The sequence below is a fragment of the Diabrotica undecimpunctata genome, chromosome 3, assembly GCF_040954645.1.
Source record: "Diabrotica undecimpunctata isolate CICGRU chromosome 3, icDiaUnde3, whole genome shotgun sequence".
NCBI lineage: Eukaryota > Metazoa > Arthropoda > Insecta > Coleoptera > Chrysomelidae > Diabrotica > Diabrotica undecimpunctata.
Genome location: NC_092805.1, coordinates 143,976,207 through 143,988,384, shown reverse-complemented (window position 1 = coordinate 143,988,384; position 12,178 = coordinate 143,976,207). Strand labels below are relative to the sequence as shown.

General features: G+C 34.4%; 1 protein-coding gene across 4 annotated transcripts in view; it reads left to right on the top strand.

Moving 5' to 3' along the window:
- The window catches only part of LOC140437504 (homocysteine S-methyltransferase-like), a 151,413-nt gene that overhangs the window by 115,100 nt on the left and 24,135 nt on the right, over nt 1-12,178 (top strand). For all 4 annotated transcript variants that reach the window (XM_072527071.1, XM_072527068.1, XM_072527069.1 and 1 more), the window contains one exon: nt 360-622. In XM_072527071.1, coding sequence (XP_072383172.1) covers nt 360-622 — 263 coding nt within the window. The remainder of the gene's footprint in view (nt 1-359; nt 623-12,178) is intronic.

The window sequence follows — 12,178 nt, the reverse complement described above, 5'->3', positions numbered from 1 at the left end:
GTGCCGTCTCCTCTAAGGAGGTTGGTAATAATCACAGCTAATCATCATCATCTATATTATTAATAATATTAATTACATATCAATTAGTAATTATATTGATATGTAATTAGTATTATTAATAATATTAATAATATTAATTAAACGTATGGTTTCAAGAACAAAATATGATTGAAATGTCAGTTGATAGTTCAGATTTCCTAGGTGGCGCTGGGAGTTATCCTACCGGACAAACAGTATTAGTTGCTTTCCTAACCTATTATATAGATAGATGGCACTAATTTGCAGATATAACATCTACAATTTCAGTTATCAGTACGTTTCCATCCATCTGTTACTAACCATTGTTTCTTAATATTTAGGAAAACCTCTTATAGCTGGTTCAGTGGGTCCTTACGGAGCGTCCCTACATGATGGTTCGGAATACACAGGATCCTATGCGAAAACTACTTCGGCAGAAACAATGAGAGAATGGCATGGACCCAGAATAAAAGCCTTGGTGGAAGGAGGGGTGGATCTCTTAGCAATTGAAACTATTCCGAATGCAATTGAAGCTGAAATGTTGGTTCAGTTGATAAAAGAAGAATATCCTAATGTTAAAGCGTGGCTTGCTTTTAGTGTAGCGGTAAGAATATTCTATTTTTTTTTACCTAAAATTATCATAATTATTTTTTGTTTTTGTTAGTGAGATTTCTTACTAACTCTTAAACGCTCTTTATATATTTTTTGTAACTGATGTCATCTTCATTACTTTAATTATAATTATAAATTACAATTATCTAATAGAAGAAATCTGCGATTACTGATTCAAAAACACAAGGTAGCTACAGGCAGAAATAAAATGTAGGTGTGATCTAGCAATAGTCACCGTAGGAAAGATGACCAAAATATGAAAGGAATTTCATTCACGAACTCTAAAAATGAGGTTGATCAACTGCTTAATATTTGCAATGCTGACATACGGATTTGAATCTTGGATCCTACGACAAACGGGAAGAAAAAAGATAGACGCCACTGAAATGTTATGTTGGAAAAATATATTACGAATTCTGTGGACCGACGGGACAAATAATTTAATTTTAAATGAGCTATATAATAGCATTCAGCACAACTGGATTCAGGGTGCTCAAGATAGAATGCATTGGAATTATTTATGGGAGGCCTATGTCCAGCAGTGGACTCTGGCTGATGATGATGATGATGATATAATAGCAAACGGCTCTGCAGCAAAGTCCATCTCCAACAATTAAAATACTTAGGACATCTTATGAGAGCAGACATAGAAAACATGTCAAAAAAACAAGGAAATGTAAGGACCTATGCATGAGTTAAAAGAAATGACAAGGGGCGGAGATCTTTGGAGGCGAAAAATACGCGGCATTACGATGATCACTACACTTCCTCCGGAGGGTCAGTACTAAAGAAAAAAAAATAAAAGAAATGGAAACACCAATGAAGTCTCGAAAAAATAAACTTTAGATTTTGTAGAGAAACATACTTTCCTTGAAGAAATAGTGATAAAACAAGAACGTAAGAAAAGAATAAATCTCATTAGTAAATGCAAGGATAAAATAATATAATAAAAGACCTATTGACCTCTTCAAAAAGAACATAGTTTATTATGTACATTAATAGAGCAGACTGACAAATATATTTTTTTACTGCATTGTGTCAGTTTATTGACATATTTGAACTTCTTTTTCAAGTTATTGTATGGAATTCTTCTTCTTCTTCTTAGTCGTTAACCTGATGCAGGTATCGTGATATCATGAAGCTATTAGCTAAATTTCCCAATGTTCCTCCACGTTTTTCTATCTTCTGCCATTCTAGCACATTCTGACAATGGAGCGCCAATGGTAGCAACAATATGGTCCGTGTATCGTGTGGGAGATCTACCTCTATTTCTTTTGCCTTCTACTTTTCCCTGGATGGTAAGTTTTTCAAGACCATTTCTTCGAAGGACATGTATGGAATTATGTTTACTTAAACTATAGCACTGTATTTAAATGCGATGACACACGCGGCGGTAGTGACAGACGGAGCTATGCGCGCCGCCTAGCGGTTTTGAAAGATAGTTGGGACGACTCCCCAGCTTGTTTTTAAAAACAGCCTGAAAAGTAGTAGTTGCGTTTTAATACACCAACCATGCCACACGTATCGGTTTTCTGAAAGAGCTTTTCTAACAATTGTTGAATTTTTGTTTGTTTTTTCTTCAATATTTTTGACTGAAAATGACAAAAATGGATGTTGATAAATTGATTGGGGAGGAATAGAAGCGTTCGCTTTGTAGGACATGAGAATACAGTGTCCGCTATCAGAATACAATGATAGAATTATCAAAAAACAATGCTGGAAGTAAATTTGCGAGATGTCTGCTTGTAAAGGGATGACGACAGCAGTAAAATTAAAAATGACTCCTCATGACTTCTCAACTCAAAAAACAAATTATTGAAGTGCCCTTTATCTTTTCTTCCTTGAATGATTTGGTGCATCCACATCCTCCAAGTTTTCCTTTTTCTTCTCAAACGGTAGTGCAGGAGAGTCAACATCGATACTTCCTCTTCTTCATCACTCCTTTCAATAAATCGCAATAATTTTGAAAGTGAAATATTTCTATTTCCCTCTGAAATAACTGAAAACTTCCGTCTTTATTCAAAAAAATGGTTAAATTAAGTGGAAAACAGCTTCGGTTAAATCGTTACGTGTGTCACTGGTGTAGAAAACCGCCTCGATAAACGCTTCGGTCAAATCGCTGCGTGTGTTATTGGCCTAAAGCTTCTACTCTCGGTAAGCATCATTCACTGAGATTTTATAAGAACAGCCATTAATTTTACAAATTTTGCTTGTTTCTATTCATTTTGTCTTTGTAACATGTAATTTTGGATTACAAATATGTACATAAATATACCCAGAAAATCGCCAAAAAATCGAAACTTGTTCATAATCCATAATCGATTATTGAATTGTAACAATGATATTAATTTTGAAGACACAGAGGACCAGAATTTGTACCTGATCACTACTTAGTAAGAGCTGATATTAATGTGCCGCTTAAAAAATCTAGACAATATAAACAAACCGATTAACATAAATAACAAAAAGGATCAATGAAAAAAATATTGCCTGATATGTTTAATGGATGAACATGTAGCACTTATAACTACAGCAGGAAAACGCAACGTTAGTTGCTTATTTACTTTTTTCGCGTATATAAAGTCTAATTTTCAATTCCACGAAAATCTAGACACTAATGTAGCGCCTTCTCATGGTTAAATACGGAAGCAAAACGTATAGATGGCGCAAGTAAAAACATTTTATTCTATTAAATAACTGTGCCGAAATGCAAAATCTTAGACGGCGTTCTAGATCTTCTTGATTTGGCAGTTATTACGAGTATATGGCGAATGAACTGGGTATGATAGACAAGGGAGTCGCTAACTAATTTTTTTGTCAAAAGGGGTCCCTGATCTAAAAACTTTCATCTACTTGCATAAAACTTTTTTTTTATTAACAAAAGTCGCATCAGCCAAATTGGCTATTAGCGAAACAATAGTAGTGAACAATAATTTGTATTACATTTATATATGTTTAGATAGCATTTAGAATGTTAATTGAAGTTAAGAAACTTTTTAGGTTTGACATATTGCACTGTACAACTAAAATATTCTTTAGTTTGTTGGGTATATTGTACAACATGGCGTTAATGTTAGACATTTCTCTAATATATGTTTGATTGTTAACTTTTTTTCACAGTTGTCAGATATTGGTTGTGGAAAACACATGGCTATTAGTTTATCGCGTATGATCCAGTCGGAGTTGCGTTAATACTACTTGGTCTCTCCGACTTGTTGGTAATATGGGCCAGGTTTTTATCGATTTTTTACTATCGCGTAGCTTGGCCGATGACATTTTTCACTTTTCTTCCCACATATAGAGCACTTTATATTTGACCACCGCTTTCACGTCCGCACTCGTAAATGTTTCAGTACACTCCGCAATATGACTAGTTGCAGCTTCTTTTGCAGCGTTGTCTGCCTCTTCATTTCCTTGAATTCTAATATGGGATGGTATCCAGAAGAATATAATATTTTTCCATTCAGTTGAGCGGTATGAACTTGATTTATCATATGAATGAAATTACCAAAGGATTAGTTGGGTTGACTGTACGGAACTTAGAGAGTCTGTGAGTATAATATAATTGATATTATTGGCTCCGTTAACAGGAATGGTGGCCTGGTATAGAGCGTATAGTTCATCAGAATAAATGGAGTACTCTGAAAGGAGTTTGTATTAATTTGTCGATGTTGGGGTTATAACTGCAGCACCAGTACCTTCATTTGATTTAGATGCATCTGTGTATATATGTGTATAATACTTGTAGTTGTGAAGCATATCATTAAAGGCGAATTTGATTAACTGTGGGATTGTTGAATGTTTGTCGAAAGAAATGAGGCGGGTTAGACACTGAGGGTTCTTTATTTGCCATGTAGGTATTGAGGGCGATTGGGAGGAAAAGCATTCTGGGAACGTGTAATTTAATTGATTTAAGTAGCTTCTAATCCTTGCGTAGAAGGATTTGGCCATTCTTGCCTTATTTATGAAGAGATTTGGAAACTTTTTTGTAAAACATTTTTGAATAGTAGGGTTTTTTGAGTTAGACCTGATTTTTGCGGCGTATGCTACACTTAAATAAAGTCTTCTGTCTTCTAGGGACGGTTCACCAACTTCACAATAAATACTTTTGACTGGTATTGTGCGAAAAGCTTCAGATATTATACGTAAAGAGAGATTGTGGAGACTGTCAGGTTTTTTAGCAGTGTCTTAGTGACTGTAGAATACACAGTAGATCCATAATCTAATTTTGATCTGATTAATGTTCTGTATAACATCAAAAGTGTTTGACGATCCGCGAGTTTGACGAGTTCTTAGAAGATTTAATCGCTTATGACAAGATAAGATCAAATTTGTTATGTGAAGTTTCCAGCTTAGCATTTCTTCGAATGTCATGCCCAAGAACTTTATTGGCGTTGCACGTTTTAGGTTCTCATCACATAGTCTTAGGTTGGGGGTGTTTGTGACATATTTGTTTAGAAAACAGGATAAAACGAGTTTTATCCTGTTCACAAAAAACAGAAACCTGTTTTTTGTGATCAGAGTTCTAAGTTTTGTATAAAGTTCTGTGTGTTACAAAATATATTTTGTATATTTTTACCTTTGCAAAAAACTACAAGATCATCCGCGTAGATTCGTGCCTTTATAGGCGATTTTATGTTTTTAAGAATATCATCGATTACCACTATGAGAGGACTTATAACCGAGCCTTGAGAAATGCCATTTTCTGGATACATTTTGATGTTTTATGTTGTTTCTCTGAAAACTCTGAAAGTTCTATTTTAAAGAAAGTTTTTAATAAAGACGAACCATTGACCTTGGATGTTCCAACTATCTAATTTTTTATTATATAATCGTGCCAGGCTGTATGAAAAGCTCTTGATATGTCAAAGAAAACCACTAGATATTTACTCCTTAGTGCGAATGCTTTAGAAATGTGACTTTCCAAATCTATGATATTATCTTTGGTTGACCTTTGCTCTCTAAAACCACTTTGTTCTGGATCTTGTCTTGTCTCTCCAGGTGCTATCTTAGTCTATCATTAATATTTGTTTCTAGTAACTTACACATGGCTCATGTTAATGATATAGGTCGGTATGACTCTGAACTTGTTTTAATACTATTAGATTTTTGTATATCGGTTCTTGGAGCCTTGTTTTTTTTTACAATGGGTAGGATGCTAACCTGGCCCATCAACCCTCCTCTTTTATGTGGATTACTCGATACACCCAGTCCTCGCGATCATAACAGGAAGCAGGAAGCAAGGTTTAGATATCTGGGAATAGATATAACTAGTTACGGAGATGTTGAAGAAGAAGTACGACAACTAAGCTACAAAGCAAGTAAAGCGGCGGGATCTCTTAATGTCACAATCTGGAAGAACAAACACCTAAAACAAGATACAAAAGCAAGAATCTATAAAGCAGCAATTAGACCTATCTGACACATCTAAAACGAGACGACCACTAGAAACAACAAAGATGAAAATACTTCGACGAATATTAGGGAAAAGTCTGTTGAATAGGGAGAGAAGCGAAAACATAAGAAGAGCATGCAATATAGAAGACATAAACGGATAGGTGACAAAGCGGAAACAAGAGTGGAACGAACAGATTAGTAGAATAGCAAAGGATAGGATAGTACGAATAGCACGAGATAAGTTACCAAATGGACGAAGAAGTATTGGTAGACCAAGAAAAAGATGGTGCGATAATTTAAATATTTTCGGTTTAAATAGGCTAATATTGAAGAAGAAACAAACCTTGTATAGGTATTACTGTGGATCCATTTTTCAGGAAATTGGACCAGAGCTAGTTTCTTTGAGTTTTAATAATGCTTCTGTATACTCTAATTGAGAAATGGGTAAGTTTAACGGTTCATCTGTGTTAGGTATAATGCTAATTTTCTTTCTTTTTCTTCTTGCTGTTTGTAATTAATTAAATATTAATAACCCTGGAATATCACACCTATTTTTTTTTTGACATACACCTCACATATGGGTATCAGATACCCATTGATTTTTTGTGAAGAAATAAATAAAAAAGTAAATATTTTATGATTTCCAGGGACTATCTAGTCACTATTGAATACACATGAATCATTAAATCAATCATTTTATTTTCTCTCTCTTAATTGTAGTAATACAAAAGAAAAAAATATTAAAAATGTTTAAAAATATTTAATAAACATTTTCTAAAAAACCAGAAATCTAATTCAAAATATTTTACCTTAATATAACAACAAAATGGTCTTTCTAACTAAAATCTAATACCTTTTGATTAAAAAAATCAGTCATTCTTAGCCAGGTATTTCAATTTCACTCATTTTGGTGACTGCATTCACAACAAAGTTTCGCTCTATGCTCCATGCAGTATGCTTTATGGCAAGCCGAGCATGCATGCTTCGTTTTTCTATCTTTTCCTTTGCAGAGATAACACCTAATTTGCTTCACTAAACTTGTGGGATGTTGTGTTGGAAGGTCTTCAACTTGGAGAATGCCACAAATTGATTGCCTGAGTGATTTCGGTAAAGAAGGTATTTGAAGTCTCTCTCGCATTAGTGGTTAAATTAAAGCCATTCCCAAAGACTTCAGAAAAGATTGTCTATTATTAGATGCAGTTTCTTTCCAATGGGTATTTGCGAGAGAAAATAGCACCATTGCATTTATGCCACTTGCATCAAGCATGTTAAAAAAAATTCTTAGTGGCCATCGTCTGCATTTTCGTGATGTAGTATAAGAATGGCATAATTGGTCGAACGTATCTGTACCTCCTTTTGATTCATTATAGGTGTGTATAAGGTTTGGTTTTCCTGTATCAGCATTTAATGAATTATCAGGATGTAATGTTAGCAAGAGAACAACTTTTTTGGGCTTTGGAGTGTATGAGATAAAAGTTTTATTTTCGTCGAATGCAAATAATGATGTACCTACTTCTTTTTTACTGAGAAAAGACGGTGGAATTTCTCGTTTATTTTTTCTTAGTGTACCCAAGATAGTTAGTTTGAATTGTCTCATCATTTGATCAGCAAGAGGTATTGAAGTAAACCAATTATCTACTGTTACATTTCTGTTGGTTCCATGTATTGGTTCCGACAATTTCCGAACGTAAAAAGCTGGTACTGACTCCTTATCCTGTGTTTGGACTTTTCCAATATATGGAATAGCGTTAACCATATAAAATGTTTTAGAGTCATTCATCATCATTATCTTTATTCCATATTTGTCGGGCTTACTACTCATATAGATTTTAAATGGGCATTTCCCCCTGAATCCTACGAGCTGTTCATCGATAGTACAATGCTGAAAAGGGGTGTAGTATGATGTACAGTTGCTTATAAAGATTTCCCATAATTCGCGTATGGGTGCAAATTTATCCGCTGCTTTTCTTGTTGCTCTTGTATTTTTATCATCAAACCTTCAGCATACAGCTAGAAATGCAAACCTCTGCTGCGACATCGTAGCACGAAATATTCCATTTCCAAATTGTAGGGACCAAAGTTCATCAACACTAGAGTTAGAAATACGTAATGCACCAGATATGAACAATAACCCAATGAAGGCTTTAACTTCTATTTTATTTGTCAATTTGGTGTAACTTTGCGCTGTGATACTTTCACGTTTGCGAATGATTTCTTCATTTGTAAAAAGAACGATAATATCTAACATTTCTTCATTAAATAGTAAGTTCCAGGCTTCTTCAGGAGACTGAAGTATCCTGGCATTTCCTTTGCCGCCCGGTAAACGTATAACAAGATTTGCGGCTGTTGTACGACCACGCCTTGAGGGCTGTTCTGTAGACCAACGATGCCCGTTTTTTCCAAGTAAACTTGCAACATTTCTCACTGGTTCATGATCTGTATCACTATCACTTTGTTCACTTTCATCAGTGTCGGTATTGGAGTTTTGTTCTTCGACATAATCCTCCTCAGATTCAGAATCGGTACCAAAGATATTTTCACCATCATCCTCGTTGTTTTCATTAGCAAATAAATGTTCAGCTTCCCTTTCCAGTTCAGCTTGGGTCAACGGACGACGTTTTTCCCAGTTTTCTTTCCAGCCACATCAAGCCATTTCACTAAAAAATAATTATAAGAAAAATTAATAAATTATCGGAAACCTCACACATGGGTGCTACATACCCTAGCGCTTATTCAATAAATTCTCGTGATCGGAAATGTCGCTCAAATGAGACAGCAACTACAAACTTGTCCTTGGCAGACTACAGACTGAATTTACATGAAGCGGTATTAACAATGAAATGCGATTCGCGCATGCTACATTCAGTTAAGTGTCTCGATGGGTATCTCACACCCAAGTATGAGATTCCAGGGTTAATATTACTGGATCGGTTTTTCTGTTTGTTAGCAAGGATTTTGATAATCTCAGTATTACTAGTAACTTATCTCAAGGTTTTTAATATTCTGATTGCTATTTAATTCAGATATTCTTGGGAATCTTGCATTAAACTTGATCTAAAATACTGCACTCATCATTCACGGTGAAGTAAATGCGTTTCGTCCGCCCGGCTCGGTTGGCTTTCTGGCCGGTAGTTTGTTTATTTGTTGTTTATTTTATTTGAATGTATTCTGCATTGCTAACTTGAAAGTTTTTTAACTCTGTCAGTCAGTTTTCAGCCACCTTACTCTTTTTAATAAGGTCCCAAATTAAAACCTACAATTTCAATAACATTTTTTAAAAGCAATCATTAAAAAAAATTCATTTATTGCGTAGTGAATTCATAAAATCGATATCACATTTGCACACGTTTTATACGTATTAAAATTTTAGTATTATTTTTATTACCCAGAATGTTATTATAGAATTTTGAAATATTTTTTTATGATCGATAATTATTACGTATTTTAATTACCCAGTCGAATCCAGTACAAATCTAATGACGGCAAAAAATCTGCCACTCTGAAATGTTTAAAAAAGCTCTTAAATATAACATTAATTCTACTTAATGGATATGTTGGATTAAATAAATGGGGGTATGGAACAAAAATACAAAAACAAAAAGACTAATTTACACAGTATTGGATAATTTAATCAAGAGAATAAATATAGTCGGACAATATACCACTGTCAGTGTTCAAATAAATCTTTACAGCTCTTCCAAAAAATAATAGTTTAGCGATATTGCGTAAGTATAATTTAAAATGATCTTATATACTAAAAGGCTAAGCCCTTTTCTTGTGCGCAATACTCCTCCTAAACGGTGATAGATAGGAGAATAATTTTTTCGAATAATTAAACAGATTGTTGAGTAGATGCCCCCTAAGGTTTAAAATTTTAAAAATTCGAACCGGTTTAAAAATGGCGGCCATAAAATGAATTTTTCCTATAGTAAAGTATAGGAATTTTACAGGTTTCATTCTTCAAAATATAAAGGTCTAATTTTCAATGTATTTTTAAAATATACCCGCGTCTACTTTTTTCTTATACTTACTGATTGAATTCAGAATTATGAAACCGGAAGTATTTACTTCCGGTAAGATATCCCAGCCTAACCTAACCTAGCCTAACCTAACCTAGCCTAACCTAAACTAAACTAACCAAATTGCAAACAAAAAAACCAACGTCGAATTTCAAGTACAAAATATTTATTAATTCATTTAAGTTCAAAAATTAAAGTCAATCAAAGTTAGTTCAATACAATCACAATCAATCACATAAGAATAAGAAAATCACTAAATATCACGGAATATTTCGTCAAATACGACGTTTTTAGTCCAGATGGATCCATCTTCGTCGAATTTTTGCTTGGAATTCGGGGTGATGTAAACTTTGACGCCATCAAATGATCGAGAGTCCATGAGAGAAGACCGGATTCGGAAGATAGATCCCAACTTTCTTGAGACTTTGTCCTTGAGCACGGTTGATGGTCATTGCAAAGGCCAACTGAACAGGAAACTGGAGCCGCGTCATTGAAAAACTGAATGTTCCTTCAGCCGGGGAAAGTTTGATGTAGCAGAATCACTTGTCCAGCTGACTGTCCTGTAAAAACTTCATATTCCAAATAATTGGGGTGAAGTGATTTGAGTTTGAGTCGAGTGCCATTTATGAGACCTTTTGCTGTGTTCATATTTCTCATAAGTAAAATGACAGCATTTACTTTGAGAGGAAGACGGTGTCGTGGCAAGCCTGAACCTTCTACGTTATTGAAGAATTCCGTAGGAAGTAGGAGATGTTCATTGATGTCATCACTGACGACTTTATCAATGATCAAGTACACACGTTCTTCGCCGTCCAGAAGATCAAGAACTTGCTGATTAAGCTGTGCACAGTCCTCATTAGTTGGAGCGAGAATTGCAAGCTCTGTTAGCAGTCCTTCTGCAATTGAATTTTGAATATTTCCATAAACAAATTCTACAACGTCTCCTTCGCCTTTGATGGTGGAAGGGAGTTTGATATTTTCTCCATAAACTTCTTTTTCTTAAACGTGGCATTTTACAATCTAAAATATGCAAAAAAAAGTTACTTCGGGTTTTACTTCCGTTTTTTATTTAAGAGGGGCGGAGTCTAACAATCATATTGTTTCCGTTTCCTAATGTAAATCTTCCTGAAAATCCTAAAAAACTACTGTATCGATTTTCAATTTAAAAAAATTTGCGTCGATACAGTTTATTTTTAGGATTTTTGGAATATTTACACCAGGCGACGGAAACGATGGATCGTTAGACTCCGCCCCTCTTAAATATCAGCAAAACTTACATCAAAACTCGATGTCGAGTTGGTCCGCTAGTTATATTTACATCGAAATGAGTGTAGAAATTAATTTTATTCAGGAAGACAGCTGTAGATTCGGTTGCAATATCTAATAGGCAAAAACATCGATAGATGGAGACTGACAAACTGTCAATTTTGCAGGTCAAAAATAAAACTGGATGAGAAAATAGGAGGCCCGGAAGTTGGGTAATATTGTGGGTAAAGTAAAAATTACCTCTGTCTGGGAATATAAATTACACGAAGAATTCCAAATCTAAATACATTCACAATACAAACCGACTCTAAGGTGTTTTTGAAGGACACGGTGAGCGTTGAAAAACGTGTCTACAGATCTCCAAAAGGAAATACTGAAGTTAGAAAGAAAATAAAAAAGTTAGTTATTAAAAAAAAGGAAAATGAATAAAAAATTTGGAATTTACCTTTAGTCCAGTCGTCAGAGATTTGACCTCTAAAAATTCTTCGAACAAGCTGAATTTTGCTGAGAATGTCAATTTTGGAACTATAAAGATGCAAAAACGTCGGTGTTTAGGGGGAATCTGGGGGGTAGGAGGGTTAAACTTTTTTATCTTTTTTGGGGCCCCAACATTGACAGTATAAGCAAAATTCAAAAGCAAAAGCAAAATTAAGCTTGTTCGTGTGACTTTTAGAGGTTCAGTGGCATTTTCGTATCTGAAGAATAGACTACTTGGTCATTATTATATCATGATATGTAGATAGAAGAATTAATCTCTTAAATACAGTCTAGATACAAATCTAGTATAGCATTAAAGAAGAATAAATAAAATGAAAGACAGTAATTGCTCTCTACTCGATGTAGATTGGTTGTGTTAATCAACATTT